General features: G+C 40.8%; 1 protein-coding gene across 12 annotated transcripts in view; it reads left to right on the forward strand.

Moving 5' to 3' along the window:
* Positions 1-18,546, forward strand: part of cep290 (centrosomal protein 290) — a 78,810-nt gene that overhangs the window by 26,362 nt on the left and 33,902 nt on the right. For all 12 annotated transcript variants that reach the window (XM_081607618.1, XM_081607613.1, XM_081607623.1 and 9 more), the window contains 9 exons: positions 639-714; positions 839-966; positions 4,438-4,596; positions 5,230-5,379; positions 5,472-5,587; positions 5,663-5,765; positions 6,740-6,970; positions 10,009-10,182; positions 10,802-10,913. In XM_081607618.1, coding sequence (XP_081463744.1) covers positions 639-714; positions 839-966; positions 4,438-4,596; positions 5,230-5,379; positions 5,472-5,587; positions 5,663-5,765; positions 6,740-6,970; positions 10,009-10,182; positions 10,802-10,913 — 1,249 coding nt within the window. The remainder of the gene's footprint in view (positions 1-638; positions 715-838; positions 967-4,437; positions 4,597-5,229; positions 5,380-5,471; positions 5,588-5,662; positions 5,766-6,739; positions 6,971-10,008; positions 10,183-10,801; positions 10,914-18,546) is intronic.

An 18,546-nucleotide genomic window follows, 5' to 3' on the forward strand; every position in this document is an offset into this window, starting at 1 on the left:
AAATGACAGAATTACTAGAACATTTGCTCTCTGTGTAAAACAGGGTATAGTTAGGATTATTATTTGGAGATCACAACTTCAAAGAGGATGTGTTTAAAAACCTGATGATGTGTAAGTAGTGTGAGCATTTATTGCATCATTTATCGTGATAAATTGCTTTTCACAATAAAAGATTTTTTGATTTATCGTTCCAATTAATTATATTTAAATTATTATTTTCCCCAGAGAACTGTTGGGATTGTTGCATTTACTGTTTTCTCTGTCATTTCTTCATCAATAATGCCGATAAATATCAGCAAATTTGAAAGTATGAGTTAATGGAGCTACTGTGTGCAGCTTAGTTATATGAACTACACTTGTTATGTGACTGTTGTCCTGAAAAAAGAGCATTACACACTAATTCAAGAGCAGCCTTTGTGCTTCATGCGGTCATAGTCACAGTTACCGAAAAACAAGTAATAAATCATTTTCACCGTCACTTTTATCTCAATAATACCACAAAATATTGTGGTACAATTTTAAGTTTATCCAGGCTTTTATTCAGAAGCTCTCAAACTTATAGAAGAGGTTAAAGTGAGGGAAACACCATAAATATGTTTCACTTCATCTATTTCTCTAACGTTAACTTTACATTGCAGAATAAATACCTAGAGAAAGAACTGAGCAGCAAGAAGAGGGAGCTCGAACTTCACAAGTCCGATTTTCAGGCTCAACGTGAGTTTGAGATTTTCTCAGAGAAAGGACACTGTTGAACTGAATTAGTAAAAAGCATATTGACTGTCACAGAGGGCCATTTGTTTGCTTTTGTCCATGTGTGTCACGGTGTGTCAATCTACAGTGGCAGACTTGTCCAAAGCAAAGAGAGACTTAGAGGCTACGCTGAAAGATGTTCTGCAGGCCATGAAGACGAGTCAACAGACCAGTTCTGATTCTGTCACTGCCGGCAGTATGAAAAGCTTGTCTAATGTGAGTATCTAAAAAGGTTGAGATACAATTCTTTATTTCATATTTTGTCCTCTTACAGCTATACAACTATGTCTGTTATATCCTCACCTTCCAAAATGTCTGTTTTTTTGGTTTTTTTGCCAAAACTGATTTTGTCCAAAAAACAAATCACCACCTCAAAAGATGTTTTAAGCAAAAAAAAAAAATCATCATTTTTAGCAAGAAAAAGACCATTATTTTAATGAAGGAGGCAATATTGAAATTTAATGTGCTGAAAATAGCAACTAAGTTGCTAAGCTAACAACAGTTAGGTTAACAATAGCCACCCCACTGTTGTAAGCTTACTGACTTTGTTGCTATTTTCAGACAACAAAAAGAAGATATTTTTCCAAAATCAGCAGGTTTGGATTTTTTAAATTATTATTATTATTATTATTGAATACCAAGGAAGCACATTTTACAAAAGTGAATTTTTAACGATGATGTTGGCAATTGGTCAGAAAACTGCAATGGGTGGTCCCGTATTGGGCTCAGTTGGTTTCAATTATGTCCGATATAAAAAAAAATATATTATTTGAAATGTGACAAAGAATCAACAAAAGAGAAGAAAGCCCCTGAGCCTCTTTGTTATCTCTGTCGCTTGGTAACTCAACTCAAAACAAAAGAAGAAGGACATAAAAAAACAAAAAGCGCCAAATTGTGAGGCAAAATCTTTAGTGAGGCACGGCAGAGGAGGATACTGGAATGACGCTGCAGCGTCAGACATGTGCAGCAGGAATTATCACAAGTAGATCAGATAGAAGCCACATTGCTGACAGATGTTGGAAATAATATTTTAAAATGTGCCCTTCCTTTGAAGTTCATGGATTATCATTTCTTGTAAATATAAATCTAATGATTATAGATGTGTTATTCTGAGGAACATTTAACACTTGAAGTGAATGAAAATGATTTTTAATGACTTGTTCTTCTTCCAGCGAGCGTGAACTGATTTACAACTGCAAATTTTCTGGCCAATTTGAATTTATTTAGTATTGTCTCTAATCCAACAGAGCCAAAATTTATACATACAGGCTTGTGTGTCGCTAATGGCTCTAGGATGTCTTTTGACTTGAGAAGGCCTATCAATATCTGCTGAGTGATCATAACTGGCTGCAGCTGGAGGTTTCTCTTTGTCATCATAAAACTCCGGTTACAGGGTTTTTCATCACATTTGTCACAGACATTAACCAGGGCTGATGTTATTTAGCCAGTTTTTAACCTTTTTTATTATTAGAACTCAAAATCTCATCATCATATCAGTAAAAATGTCTCTACCAATCATTCCTTTAGCCTCCCACTTTCACCGAATTCTTGTCCTGAACTGTACAGGACAGAGGAAGTGTAGCTAAATCATTTGTCAGCACAAAAGCATCCCCTGGTTTTACCAACCCTTTATTCTTATTTTTTAAATCAATATGAAATGTTTGCTAATCATTTGCATCTCGAACTAGCGGATTTCTGATCGGCACTAGCAGCCTAGCATGAGTTAAATACAGTGCACGTAAACCTCTCAACTGATGACAGTTGAGAGGTAAATACCCACTTGAGAGGTAAATACCCAAGGTAAATGAGAATTCAGTTAGAAATCAGAGATTCAGTGTAAAGTAGTGGACCTACTTAAAAACAGTGATGAATGCACTGCAAAAATACAATATTTTACCAAATGTTTTTTAGTTTAATTATCTTAAAACGCTTGCAATAAGGCAAAACAAACTCACAAGTAACTTTTCAGTGAGATGTAGGAACTAAATAATTTCCTAAAATGTATGAAAAAGTACTACTGGCACTGGCAGATTATTTCACATTTTCCCATGTTATAAGTGAGAGAATCTGCCAGGGTTCTGTTAACTTAAAACAAGCTCCAATATCTTGCTGAAAACTTCCTTGTAGTTTTATTTTATTTCAAGTGTTCTAGGATATTTGCTCTTGAAACTAGACCAAAAACACTTGGTAAGTGGGACAAAAAAAGAGTGAAGTGATGTGCTCTATCTTTCTGGTTTTAGTCAGGTCACAAGCAGCATTCTGGATCAGCTGCAGCTAAGGATTGATTTCTTAGGCAGATCTGTAAAGACTCTGTTGCAGTAATCAATGAGACTAAACTTATCTATGAGTTTCTCTAGACTTTGCTAAGGCACTAGATATCCCTTTAACCGTAATGTTCTTCAGGTGATAGAAGGCTGACTTTGAAACTGTCTTTACGTGACTCTGGAGGTTCAGATCAGAGTCCATCATAACACACATATTTCGGACATAATTGCTAGTTTCTAGCTGTAGTTACTGAAGCTGTATGCTGACTCCTGATCGTTCCGCGTTAGATCAAGGAATAATAACTTGAGCTCTGTCTTGGACGCAGCATTCTGAAAAGTTTTTCCCTGTACGTACATTTTTCCTTGTACGTAGTTGTACCCCCACTACATAAAATATACCTGTTCGGAGAACAATCGATGATCGAAGCCCATTGGTCACAAAGCTATGGCTGACTAGCTGTGCTTTCAATACAAATATGTGCTAATGTTTGTCAATATTCTGCTGATGTAAAAAAAAACAGAATCTTGCAACTGCAGTGTTTTCATTAAATAAGAAATGAAATTATAATCACACATGAATAAGCTTGTTCACGCAAATAAGTCATTTAAAATTATTGCAGTGATAGATGTAAGCAGTTACATGAGCTATGTTCATATTCAGCCATGGGTCTAGCACTCATCATCTGTGTTTTGGGGAAACTGCAGTCAGCTATTTTACAGAGGAGCTATGAATTCAACACACTAGTCAATGTCACAACTTTTTAGTAAACTGTGTGAAGCTGTGAGAGCTCTAGTGGAGCCAACAGGACATTGTCTGGAAAAAAAACCCCAAAGCAAACCATCAACCTCCAATCACTTCCTGTTGTCGTCTTTTTGTCATTTTCGCCAGTAGTAACATCCGGCTGTCCGTCGCGTGACTCGTGCAATGCAAAAAAAATGTCTCCATTGCAGTTTTGCAAAATACATCTGTTTCTATGCGACTGAAAAACCAATTCGTCCTTGTGCAAAAACATTTTATCAAAAAAAATTTTTTTTTTTTTTTTCAAAATGTGCATGTTTCCATTGAGCTAATTTGTTTTTGTAATTTCAATTTGCACAATTCTATGGCTGATTGAAATGCAGTAGTGAAGACTTTCTAGTTATCCAGTAACACAAATACTCACTGCCCCCCAGAGTGCATTATTTAAAAGAATATCAGGTCAGCACACACATTGGTCAAGAGGTAGACCAAAATGTCCACAGTGTTGTAAAACTTTTACTGCATGGTGGTGGTGGTTGGTAAAACTAGACCACGATTTACTTGACCTTCTTGTCCGTGATGCGTGTTTTCAAACGTCTGACTGGAACCGCTGCAGCTAGTGTTTTTGTGCTGCATTTTAACTGTTCTCTCTTTTTATCTCTCTCTCTCTCCGTCTCGCCTCAGGCTTTAGATGTGAGCAGCCTAGGTGGGCAACCCCAGGCTGACCTCAACTCTCAAATCCATCAGCTGGTGGGCCGAAACGAAGAGCTGAGGCAGGAACTGAAATCGGCTCGCGAGGAGGCGAGCAGCAGCTTCAGTGACCTTGTCAGAGCCAAAGAGAAGGTACGACGAGGTGAAAAAACACCGGAGCCCACAGGAATGTTTTTATTTTACCATTTTTATAGCCAAGAATGTCACTCTTTGGTTTTCGGCTGTTGCCAACATGTGCTGGTTTTCTTTCACTTAACAAGAGAAAGGAGGTAAACAAACCCGTGTTTTGGCATTTTGTTTATATTCGGTTTAAAAGTTCTAAAATGTGAAAGTCTGCAGCAAATAAACTTTTAATGAAGAACATGTGCCAGAAAACACAGCTTCCAAAATGTTTGCGAGATTCTTGTGCTTGAAAGATAGAAGAAATGTCGGGTATGAAACCGTTTTTTTTGTTTGTTTGTTTGTTGGTTGTGTGTTTTTTGTTTTTTCCTGCCATCGTCGTTGATCCGTGAAGTTGTTAGTTGTCAGGTGGTTTCCTGTCTTTTGTGGACTAAAGGTCGTGAAGTTGTTAGTTGTCAGGTGGTTTCCTGTCTTTTGTGGACTAAAGGTTTGGGATGCTCGGGAATGCTTCTGTTTTTCTCTAGAACTTCCAGAGGATCCCACAGAGATACATTAAACAACAAATTTGGGTGAATGTTTTAAACGAAAGGGGTTATGTTGAAAAGCTTGACCGATGGGTTGTGTTTTGACGCCTTTGTCTGTCAGGTGAGCCATCTCCAAAATGAGCTGGAGCTGCTCAGGAAGTCAGGCAGCGGTGGAGTCCTCCCACGACCTCTGACCCTCCCCGAAGGCCTGGGCCCCAGCAGCACCGAGGTCATTAGCTCCTTGAACGAGTATGCTGTTCGACTGCTTCAGGTCCAACCTAGTTTCTTCTCAGATCTTGCACTTCAATAATTGCAACTAAACTGAGAGTCCGTTTAAAAAAATCCTCGTCTATTCTTGTTTAGGAGCTGAAAAACAGGGAGGAAAAAAGCAAGAAACTTTTAGAAACCCTGGAAGAATACAAAGAGAAGTTTTCTGTCATAAGCCATCAACAGGGACTCCTCTATAAGGAATATTTAAGGTGGGCAAACTTGACTAATTTAGAAGTCAAACTGTTGTAATGAGCTGGTGATGATATCGTTGTTCTGTTTGTTAGTGAAAAGGCAGAGTGGCAAAAAGAGAAGGAGACATTCACAGACACTAAGAACAAGCTGGATGAGCAAAAGCAGGTGGATGATGTGAAAATTCAACAGTTCAACGTAAGTCACACAAATAAATTGCTGGAACATGAATAGGAATGTAATTTCCTATTTATTTTCTTTTTGTTGTAGTACACCTAAAAAGGACAATATCATTCAACTTAAAGTCAAATTGAATAGCTGAATAAACATTTTTTAAACAAAAACGACATCTTAAAGAGGTTGTGAGCTACGGAGTCAAACCAGAGATCAATAATGTATCAAGACAAAAACAAAATTATTACAAATGTGACATCTTTAGCATCTCGTGTTAGCATTTAGCATGATTAGCACGATTAGCAATGCTACAGCTACTTTTACCTGACCTGTGGACTTCCTAAAGACTCCAACATCTCCTAATCCATTTTGTTCTGTTTTATAAAGAATTGCCCCATTGCTGGAAGACTTTCAGCTACTTGGGATTGGCTTATGTCTTGCTGTCTCTTTATATGGCAGCTTGATTAAATAGTTGAGAATACAGTTTCCTTTTAAATTACTTCTATGCTTTCTCTAACTTTATTTTATAACACCTCACTGATGTCGAAAAACAGTTAGCATCCTTCTGTAGCAACTCTCACTTCAAGGAGACTTCCATTTAAAATTGGTCAGTTCCATTTTCCAACCGATCAATCAGTGCGACTTCGGTTTTTTGTTTTATTTTTGTTTGTTTGATTCATGTAGGCTTTTATTTATTATTCGACGTTATTAAGAACATGCAGTAATGAACTACCACTCAGAAAATCTTAATAGATTTCCTTTCACCTACGCTAACTTACATACATACGTACGTACGTACGTCCATCAGGGAGAACACGCTCATCCCCCAAGACTTACTGCACAGCTTGGATTGCACAGATTTCAACATGCGCTGCAACCGAATCTCCGTGTTTGTCAGAACAAAAAAAAGAAGTGTGTAAGAAAACAAGCAACGGCACCCGCGAGCGAAGAAAAAGGTAGAACCGTGATATTAATCTCGCGTGTTTTTTGTCCATCAGGAGCTGCTGGACACACTTCACAGAGACCCCGAGGAAATCAGGAGGCAGCTGAGTGAGGCGTTCCGCAAGCTGACTGTGCTGAGGGTCAACGAGAAGAAACTGACACGCCGCTACTCCACTCTCCTGGAACGGGAGCAGCTGCTCTGCAAGGAAAACGGCAAGCTGAGGGACGAGAGCAGTCGCATGCAGGCCTCTGTCCTCCAGAGGATGGGCTACCTGCAGAGGTACAAGGTATGCATGTCCTGGTTCACCTGTTTCACTGTCAAATGGGGGCAAATCAGCTGGAAAATATTCAACGCTCACGGTAAAAACGCAAGTACAAGAGGAATTCTGATACTTGGTTCAGCATTTTCTGCGTCCTCCTTAATTTTGTTTCCCGTCGAGGAAGAGAATATCTTTGCCAAATTTCTCATTCTGCATCTTATCAAAAAGCTTTTCCTTTTTAGTTTATGTTTGCAGGAAGGATTCGGTTGCCCTCCTCCGCCCTGAACCGCACCATAAATCTTACATTCGATCCAACAGAGGAGACATGTTTTCCTCGAAGACAGCGTCTGGAGGTTGCTTTAGCTCGTCGTGCTGGAACGCTCGTTTGATCCTCCTGATAGCCAGTGTTTTGATGTAAATCATCAGGTGTTATTTACACTGTCGTCTTCCCAACACTCAATCATCTGACTCCCACCTCTGTGCGGTGCTGCTGGCCACGTTGACGTGGAATGTTCTGGACGCCAGCTCAGGCCAAACTCATTTAGCTCAGCGACTTTTGACCAGAGAATGTTTCTCCTGATAGCCGCCGGGTTTCTTTTTATGTCTTCTAGCGAAGGTAAACTCAGAAGAGCTTTGGTCACAGGATCACAGTGGAGCTTTGTTTGGTTAATTTGGTATGCTGACAGGGTGAAATATGTGGCAGCATTTGTTGCTCTGGCGCTACGCTTCCTGATTAAGCCACAGCTGAATTACCAAGTCCTCTACCAATGTGCCAGGATACTGGTTAATCCAAGGGAAGTTTTAAAACTGTTTATTTTTGTTTTGCCTCTTGTCAAATTGATTCCAGAAGTTAAGAAGCAATAAAAAAAAAACATGTTTATTTTATTTTTTTTATATTTTTCCCCTAAAACCTCATTTATTTTTGAAGTAATAAAAAAGAATATAAAAAGTTGGACGATTTTAAGTGCACCACACATTTAAACGGCTTGTAAATTTGGTTTAAAAGCAGCTGAACTTAATAGTCATAATTCAAGGACCAGGTAAAATATTCTCTGAAATGTGGAGTCTGTTTTAAGGAGCCAATCTGTCTTCAATGCCCAAATCTGATTTAAGCACATACAGTTCCATTTTTTGGTAGCTCTGGTAACGTCAGTGCTTTGTGCAACCCTTCTTAGACTTCTCCTTTAACATTTTTTATACAATTAACTTATGCTTCTCCGGACAGTGGGCCTCATCATATGCTGTGTTCTCCTTAGTTCACTCTGCATATTTTAAATAGAATTTAGGTCCAAAGAAGAGCTGACCATGGAACAGGATCGATTTAGCATCTAACAAATTCTGTTTGACTTCACAAAATCATTATTTTGTTCAAAGATCTGACAACCAGTTTTCCTTTTTCTTCTAGAGATCACCACATTTCTATTTAAACGGATCATACGTGTTAGACTGCTTGTGACCTGAGTCACAAGCAGTCGAACACAAGCAGTCTTCTGTGTCACATTAACAAGTTACTTTTTTCACATATTCATCCTTTGTCTTGTGTCAGATGCATCTGAAATGCTTGTTGTTGAAAAGCTTAGCTCACTAAGTCTCATTCATTGATGGCGACTCCAGTTTGAAATGCCAACCCGAGTCACATGTAAGACTCAAAAGAAACAATTTTAGATTGGTGATGGATTTTTTTTGGAAATTGTAATTATCAGGAAAATAACTTTAACTCTTGCCCTCTTATTTAAAAATACATTCACTGCAATTGTGAACTCTGATGTCATTATTGGTATTTTTTAGGACATCCAAGGAAACCAAGCTTTAGCAATGGATTTTACTTAATATTAGGTTAAAAATTAAGAAAGCAGCTTCATTTACCAGATGGTTTCCAGAAACTCGTTGGAAGCCCATTTGTTTCCAATGGAATTATTTTGACACAAGAACAGAGGACATGTTTGCTGTAAGCCAAATCCACCAAGTGTTATGATTTGGGAATGGTTTGCTTCAACAGGACTTGCTGAGGTTACCTTCATATAAACCACCATGAATTCTGTTGTGTAACAGAACTTGAAGAAAATGTAAGAGCATCTGTAAAAATGTTAAGCTGATTCAGAACTGGAACCAACACGTACTAGTAAATCCACTGAAGACTGCCTGGGAATTGAATGGAAAGTCCTGATCAGAGTCAGACCCCAGGTGTTGGAGTCATTGAGAGGCTTTGGGATATCACACTTCAAACTTATAAACTTGGCAGAGATGCCAACTGCTTTTCAAAGTGTGCTCCTGAAAATAAAACTCTTACTTTTAGAGTCTAGACTGCTTTTCTTGAATTCTCCTCTTTCCCTATGTACCAAAAATACTCTTTGGATGCCACCCAGCACATCTAATCTGTTCCCCACACCCACCCCCAAACTCTGACGATGTCATGAATCACCAAAACAAAAACTGATATCAAAAGAATCCAGAGGTCTTTCAACACAAGCGATAATGAACGTTGTGAAAATACTCCGGGAGTTTAGGGAGAGCCCTTAAAAGGCACTTAATGAGAACCTCACACATCACCCGCGATCGTCACATGGTCCCGAGAGTGTCTATGAAAATGTTCAACACATTTTCATAGACACATTTCTGGGCAGCCAGAAATGCAACCCAACACTACACAAATCTTTACGAGGGGAACACATTCATCTGTTCCGCTCAAAAACACACTGGAGGTCACCGGGTGTACGTTCCACTTTGATGGGCAAAGAGACAGTAGACATTTCTTTTGTGGTTAAATGGCTACACAGTTTTTGGGAGGAAGAGATGAGGGAGTCGACAGGGTTGAGAAGTCTTACCCACAACCTTTGACCTACAGCCACTGATTTAAGCTAAATCAACCGTGTTATCTCTTTAGAAGCTAAAATACTGGAAGAAAGTAATTAACCGTCCTGTTGGGTGTGGCCACTGAGTAGTTAAATCCATAGTCACTGAAAATCATCGTTTCACTACTTGTCTTTTTAAAGCAAGAATAAAAAATTATGCCGTTGACAGTTTACCGTTGAATCGATGTCTCACCCTTTCTTTTTGTTCAAAAGGAAATGGCTGCCTATAAGATAACGGCCCTGCAGAAGGCCTTGGATGACAGCGTGCCTGCATCAGAACTTGAGAGAGCCAATAAGCAGTACACCGAGCTAACAGTCAAATACAGAGATGTGCTCCAGAAGGACAGCCTACTTGTACAGAAAACATCCAGCCTCCAACATTTAGAGGTAGTAAGACACATTCCCAAATCAAAACTTTCCTCTTCAACCATCTGCTACTCTTTCACTCCTTTCAGTGTCCTTGTTCATCTCTCCTATCTTCAGATTTTTGACAAAGTAGTTTTGAACACCACTTACAGTTTTCTGGAGTTTCTTTTCGTTAACGTGTTTTATTTGATTTTGGCAGCTTTTTCACTCATTTACTTGCCAAGTTGTAACCATCCAAGAATTTGTGGGAGGATGTGTAAAGATTCTAAATAAATTTAAAGCTGTGTGGCAATTCTTGTCTTTAGAACGGTATTTTTGTTCTGTCGGTCAAACCAGAAACAACTTCTACTTCGTTTACTGTTGTCCTAACACCATTCCTTATTGTGCAACAGCTTCCTCTGCACCAAACTGTAATTCATCGTGTTAATGTCAACCTATTTCCAAAGATTTTTTTGAAAAAGCTGCAAACGTTGAGCAAAAAACGTTTGAAATACCTTCTGCAAAACTTAAAGAACATTTAATTAAGGCTGCTTTAAGAGATTACAAGTGACTTCTCGGTGACATCATTGCACGTTACATTATTTCCAGTGGTGTGCTGAACTCTTCCAATGTATCTTTGTGATTCTGTCCAACATCCCAGAGCGAAAACGAGTCTCTATGGAAACAAATCTCTGCCGTCAATAAGGAGCTGGAGATCACGAAGGAGAAACTCAACACGCTGGAGCAAGCATGGGAGACCGTTGGTTCAGTCGGTAAGCAAAAAGAGGGAGCACACTCCAGTCATTTGCATTAAAAAAAAAAAGATGATGGTGTCTATTTTGTTTACTTGGAATCTTAAAACGTGTTACAAAACTATTTGTTCTGCATAACAGTTGAGACATTCAGTTGCGACCGAACGAGAGTTTTGACACAGCTTCCCTGAGCTGTGTCGAATCCCTGAGCTTCAGCACAAATCCTTCAGGGGTGAAATCTGAGGTCGCCATTGCTATAAACAAAACAGTCGCAGGATTCTGGCGATGCCACACAACATGGCCACAGCAGAGGTTTCCCACAGGGGGGAGATGACAGTGTTTACATCTGTGGAATCACAGTTCCTCTGCTCCCCTCTGCTGCCCTGCCAGCGGTCGTTGCTGTAATAGGCTCGGTGGTTGCAAGGCGGCTTGTGTACGTTTAGCCGCATTGTTGGCATTAATTGGGGTGTGAGCTGCGGCTCGAGTTGTTATGACGTTTTTGTCACAACAGTGAGAATGTCAGGTTAAGAGTCGTTATACGTGCAAGGGGTTTCGGAGGGCACTCGATAGCAACCACATCCAAAACTGCAGTGCCTTGCAAAACTGTTGACGCTGGTGGAAATTGTAAAAAATCAAAGTAGCATATAATTGTGACATGAAAATAAAACCATATGTGCTTCTTTCTTTGATTCTCCTAAAAATCTAAAATCCAACTCAACCTCTTTTTTTTTTCTTGATAGAAGTCGTAGAATTAGTAAATTGAATCCTCCTGTTTGTAATGCAATCTCATTATAAATCAAGGCATTCTGTGAAGTCCTCAGAGGTTTGTTAGAGAGCATTAGTGAACAAACAGCTCTGTGGAAAGAGCGGGAAACGCACCAAAGCAGATCAGAGATAAAGTTTTTGACAACATATTACAAAACCTCCGTTTTGTCCTCCACGCAACCAGCTGAACTGACAGGTCAGGAAAGTTGAGCAATAATTAGAGAAAACACCGAGAGGAATTCCAGAGCTTCAGAGCTCAGGTCGGACTAATAACAACAACAAAAAAAATGAAGTGATTTAAATCAAAGAATGTTCCAATCCTTCAATGGTCTAGTCTAGAGGTTCTCAACGTGGGCAGTACCGCCCCCCAGGGGGCGTTCAGAGGATGGCAGGGGGCGCTGGCGGACATTTTTACAAAAGGGGGGCGCTGGGATGCCTTTGGGGGGCGTTTGGTCGAAGGTAAACTTTACACCTTAAATGCACAACAATACCAGTTTAGACTTTGAGCAACTTGGTAAAACTGTATTGTGTAACATTAAATCATGCTTGGCTGCAACTGTATTGATGGCAGCTCTTCTTCTATTCAGTGTTTGTTAGCTTCCGTTAGCTTCTTGGCGCAGCTCCGTTCTCCTGCTACTGGTAGCTAAAATCACGACACCCTCACTGTGTATCCCTCTGAAAAATGAACCCATTTAAATCAAGAAATCCCTCCATGGGTGATGCCACGATAGAGAGCGTTCATTTTATAGCGTTAACACCGGTGCTGTAAGTGGTTTGGTATGAAACGAGGGTGATAGAACAACACAGCACTTTTTAATTTCAATAATCAGAATGCAGAAATTGTTTCCGTTGTTTTAAAAGGTTTATGTCTGTCATGATATGAGGGAAGACAGGAGAAGCAATCGTCGGTTGGAAAGCCGTACTTCTTTATTTTATGCTAGAGCACGAGGTATCAACATGAACAGCTTCTTATTCGAACTCCCTTTTTGGTATATCTTTCTAGTGCTCCCCTAGTGGTCAGGAAACCAAACTACTTGATATACAATAGAAGCTAATCTCACAACATCTCCCCTCTTTTAAAGTTAAACATTGCAACATCCAAAACATCAGGAAGTTAGTTCAACATCTTAAATGATACTTAAATCCTAAATTTCTAATTCAATTAAGTACTCCGTTTAACTTAATCTTTAGGTGTCACATCTCTTTTCAACAAAGGCTTCTTTCAAACATTAAACTTGGATGTTTTCCGAACAACTTTCCTACTTTTTTTTTTTATTTTTTTTTTTTTTTTTAACAGTTATCAAATTTGGTACAGAACAATACAGGACATCGCAGGGGTCTACCCTCTGTCCTGATAGGGATTATTATGCCCTTTTGAATCTTATCAGTCTCTGAATCTCAGAGGCAGTCTTATTTCACGTCCTCTGGAAGTTGTTCTCACTGGTGTAGATGGTGGGAAGGAAGTTCCTGAGGAAGGGCTTGCTACTGGCTGATTTGATTGTGGTTCAGATGGAATGGCCACCTCTACAGCTGGGGATCTGCAGTCTTGCTGTGGCACTGCAGACTCAGCCATGTGTTGTGCGTCAGAAGCATCTGTCCCAGGAATCTCCTGAAGGTGACGTCTGTTGCGACGGGTCACACTCCCGTTGGCCATTTCTACGAGGTAGGATCTTGGCTCCTTGGACTTGCTGATTACTTTGGCAGGCATTGTCCACCCTTTTTCCCCATCAAGTTTCACTCTCACATTTTGACCAGGAAGAAGTTCAGGAAGAAAGCGAGCTGAATATCTGCGGTTGTAGAAGAACCTGAAAGAATCTTTAGCTTTGGCATCCTTTAGGTAGACTAGGTCTGGGTCGACAGCACTTTGCATCAATGTTTTTTCCAGGACAGGAACAGTGGTGCGGATCTGTCGGCCAGTCATAAGTTGCGCTGGACTGGAACCTGTTGCTGCTACTGGTGTGGAGCGGTAACTCATAAGGGCTAAGCAAGGGTCCGGCTGTTTAAGGATGTACTTGGCAGTCTGAACAGCCCTTTCTGCAGCTCCGTTAGATTGCGGGTAATGGGGGCTTGAGGTAATGTGAGTGAACCCGTACCTCTGCTTGAATTCTTGGAACTCTGACGATGTAAACTGTGTCCCGTTATCGCTGACAACTTCCAGCGGGATGCCCCATCTCACAAACATGTGTTTGAGCTTGTTGATAACTTGAGTGCTGGAAGCAGTGGTGAGAGAAGCGATCTCAATGTCCCTAGAAAAATAATCAACAGCAACGAGATACGTCTTGCCCTCAAGCACAAACAGGTCCACTGCAATTCTCTGCCATGGACCTCCGGGCAGAGAAGTTGTCATCAGTGGTTCGTGTCTCTGTGTAGGTTTGTGCTCTCTGCAAAAATCACAGAACTTCACTTTGTTTGTGATCTGTGCACCAATATTCGGCCACCACACAGTCAACTTTGCTCGCTCACGACACTTGGTGAGGCCCTGGTGCCCTTCGTGTAGTTGGTCTAAAACACCAGCTCGGAGTGCCGCTGGAACTACGATGCGGTCGTGATATAGGACAAGCCCATCCAACTCTGATAGGTGACTTCTGGCTGCATAGTACCCGTGCAGTAGTGAGCTCTCTGCCATATTGCGAGGCCACCCTTTTCTGATAAATGTGATTACTTTTTGAAGCTCAGCATCTCTTTGTGTAGTCCGGCGGAGTTCCTCCAGCTTTGGTGACTTGATTGGTTTGCTAGCCACCATAGTGTTGACATATGCCTTTACTTGTGTTTCAATTTCTGGAACGTAACTGTCTTTCAAGGGATGTCTAGAGAGTGTGTCAGCAACTATGAGCTGTTTGCCGGGAACATGTTCTGCAGTGACATTGAACCTCATAAGACGCATAAGTAGTCTCTGGCATCTTAGTGGCGTTTTGTCAAGATCATAAGAGTTGATCAGTGGTACCAGTGGCTTATGATCCGTTTGTAACCGGACATGTCCCATCCCTTGGATGTAGCGAGCAAAATGTTCGCAGGCCCAGACCGACGCCAGACACTCCTTTTCAATCTGTGAATATCTCTTCTCAGCATCGGTAAGTGTGCGCGAGCAAAAGGTAACAGGACGTAGCTCCCCCTCATGGTCTTGCAACAGAGCAGCACCAAGGCCGTAACTGCTGGCATCGGCGCTGACCACTGTTGGCTTGTTGGCGTCGTAGTAACACAGAGCTGGTGCAGCTATGAGCATTGCTTTGGCCTGATTGAACGCTCGCTCCTGGGGTTCATCCCAAACCCAAACAGTCTCTTTCTTGAGCAGATTAGTCAATGGATACAGCTCTGTGGACAGACCTGGCAGGAATTTCCCGACGTAGTTCACTAGCCCAAGCACCTGTCTCAGCTGCTCCACATTTGACGGACGTGGCATCTTAGCAATAGCATCCACCTTACTCTCATCAGGCTTTACCCCATCAGCACTAATGATGTGTCCGAAAAACTGTAGCTCAGTTTTCCCAAAGTAACATTTGGCCCTATTCAACTTAAGACCAGACGCCTTGATTGTCTGCAAAACTGCATCGAGTCGGCGGTCATGTTCCTCCTTAGTAGATCCGTAGACCAGAATATCGTCCATCACGACAACAGTTCCTTCCAGGTTCCTAAGTAGATTACTCATCAGTCGCTGGAAAATCTCAGGAGCAGATGTGATCCCGAATGGTAAGCGCTTGAAGCAAAACCGGCCCATCGGGGTAATAAATGTGGTCAGTCTTTGACAGCTGGGGTCTAATGGAATTTGCCAAAACCCACTAGAGGCATCCAGAGTGGAGAAAATCTTTGCTCCAGCCAGTTTAGGTGTTATGTCATCTAATGTAGGTAAAATGTAGCGTTCGCGCTTAACCCCCTTGTTCAGTCGCTTTAAATCTACACACACTCTGACTTCATCCTTATTGCGCTTTGGAGCGGGTACCATTGGGGCACACCAATCTGTTGGTTCAGTGACCTCCTCAATGATCCCAAGGTTCAGCATCCGCTTTAGTTCTTTCTCCACCTTTGGAAGGAGGGGAAAAGGGACTCGACGTGGTGTATTAACACTGTATGGAATTGCCTCTTCCGTCAGCTCAATTCTAACAGGCACACAGTTCAGCAGTCCTATTTCCCCAAACACATCACTGGATAATAAATAGTCACCGCCGATAGCATTGACTCGTTTAACCAGTCCCATTTGCTTTGCCACTGCTCTGCCTAATAGGTTACTGACAAATTGTCCTTTAATAACTGTAATCCAGTACTGGTATCTCTGTCCGTTGTGTGTGGTGGTAGCGAGGAACGTACCCACACATCTGACCTTTCCACCTGGACTGTACACTGTTGATCTGGACTTATGCAGTTTTGGTTTTTGCCGTAGATTATTGAAAGCTGCGTCTGTCATGACTGTGGTATCAGCACCAGTGTCAATTTTAAAATTCACTGGGCTACAGTTCACCAGCAGCTCAATGTCCCAGTCGAAGTCTGAATCCGACTCCTCAATGACATTTGACTTTGCTGTTGCTCTAAGGAACAGTTCACCAATAAAGAATGAATCCTCATCTGAATCTATAACAGCTTCAGCTCTGACTTGTTTTAGCATTTTAGTTTTACACACAGCCTCGAAATGTCCCGTTTTGTTGCACTTTCTGCATCTTTTATTTCGGGCAGGACAGTTTTCTTTTCTGTCATGCGTCCTACCGCATCTCTGACAGTTCTGTCTGTTCCCGCCGTATTTCTGCTGTGGTTTCTCATAGTTCCTCTTTGAGCTGCTAAACTGTTTCTGTCTCACCTCATTCACTGTAGTTTCCACGCGCTCTGCACTTTGCTGCTTCACTTGTTCACTCTGACGTGTAAGCTGGATGGCTCTCTCCAGAGTCAGGTCCGCTTCAAGTTGAAGTTTTTGAGAAACCTCTTTATCCATTATTCCAATAACGATCCGGTCCCGAATCTGTTCGTCTTTCCCCGCGCCGAACTCACAGTGCTGCGCGAGCTCATATAAGCTCCGCACAAAAGCTTCGACCGTCTCACCGGCCCTTTGGCTCCTTTTGTGAAAACAGGCGCGGTCATGGATAACGTTTCTTTTTGGAACAAAATGTTCGTCAAACTTCTGCATCACTAGGGCGAACTCATACTCTGGATGTGGCATATCCTCCGTCGCAGCGGGAAACACAAAAGAGCCGTAAATAGGTTCGGCGTCTCTCCCCATAGAGTACAGGAGCGAATTTACCTGCACCTCGCCGCTCTCTCTGTCGAGTTTCGACGCGACTCTGAAGCGGGAGAATCTCTGCCGCCAGGTCGGCCACTCCGCCGGCTGGGTAAAATCGAACGGCTCCGGAGGTCCAAACTTTGCCATTGTGCTCTTTCCGTAGGCGTTTAAGTCCTTATTTCTGACACCATGTCATGATATGAGGGAAGACAGGAGAAGCAATCGTCGGTTGGAAAGCCGTACTTCTTTATTTTATGCTAGAGCACGAGGTATCAACATGAACAGCTTCTTATTCGAACTCCCTTTTTGGTATATCTTTCTAGTGCTCCCCTAGTGGTCAGGAAACCAAACTACTTGATATACAATAGAAGCTAATCTCACAACAATGTCAGTCTGCCTTTTCCCCATCGATACGCTTCCCGTCCTCCCTGCACCTTAGAGGCTTAAAAAAAAAAAAGACGCGCACATTGCGCAAAACTCTGAAACAGGAGAAGCGGGACATAAATGGAGCGACAAACTAGATGTGAATTATGGCATAAAAACAGAATCCGACGCTGAACAGTGAAAAAATCAACACATGATGAGATTACTGATGGTGAGCGTCAATAAACGATAAAATAAATCTAGCAACAGGAAAGAAACTAAAGTCATAGCAATAAACCAAGAGAGGATAATACTAATCAAATGAAACTAAATGGAAATGAATGAAGAACAAAATGCAAGAATAAACTAAGAAACTAAAGTAAATACAGAGGAATAAACTGGTATGGCAAGATCTTTTGAGCAATAATTAATACAGAGGAATGTATGGCAAGAATAAACAGACACTATTTCCACATAAAAGGTAAAATAATATTGTTAAAGTGCCATGGGTTTGTTGAAACCGCATCTAGTACTGATAATAAATATATCTTACAGACCATAACAGTACAGAACTTATCACTTATTTATGTTTTTAATTAGATTTGATATATTCATTTCTTCAATATTATTTTTCATGTCAGTGTTAATGTCATGAGGCTGATGACTCCATGACACTTTCAATTTGACTCATTAGGATTTGATTAAGAACCAGATTTGTTCTTTGTCATTTCTGTCCAGTAAAACTATTAATCTATAAATCAATAGACAGGTCTATATAAAGATATAGTCCATGTTTCTGTCTCATATTTGTATGGCATTAAAAGTACCTGGAACTTTTGTTTTTCCACTGAAAGCTCTGGTTTGCACATTATATGCCATGTGGGTGAAGTTTTATGGATGATACTCTGATGTCCCATTCTCCTGAAGGCAGCACAGAGCTGCACTACCAGAAACTGACAAACACAGAAGAGAAGAAGAGCTATGATTAATGTAGTTACAGTTCTATCCATGTTTTAATGTTGCAGAGCTCAGTCGTTTTGCAAATAGTTCAAAGTTTAAACTGGCACGTTGAACATCTTTCATTTGGTCATTTTGTGGAATATTTAACAACTTGAATATGACACAGAATAAGGATATATTTTCCACTCTGATTGGCTGCTCTTAGGCCTACCAATTTTAACTTGAATGTCCATTGCATTTTTCATAGACACCTGTGAAAATAATTTCTATTCCCATGACTTTTTTGTTCTGTGGGAAATTATTTTTGATGATAAATACAGAAACAAGCATAAAAATCAAAACATCTACAATAGTGATAGTAAT

Source organism: Poecilia reticulata, chromosome 6 (assembly GCF_904066995.2).
Source record: "Poecilia reticulata chromosome 6, P_reticulata-male-v2, whole genome shotgun sequence".
Lineage (NCBI taxonomy): Eukaryota > Metazoa > Chordata > Actinopteri > Cyprinodontiformes > Poeciliidae > Poecilia > Poecilia reticulata.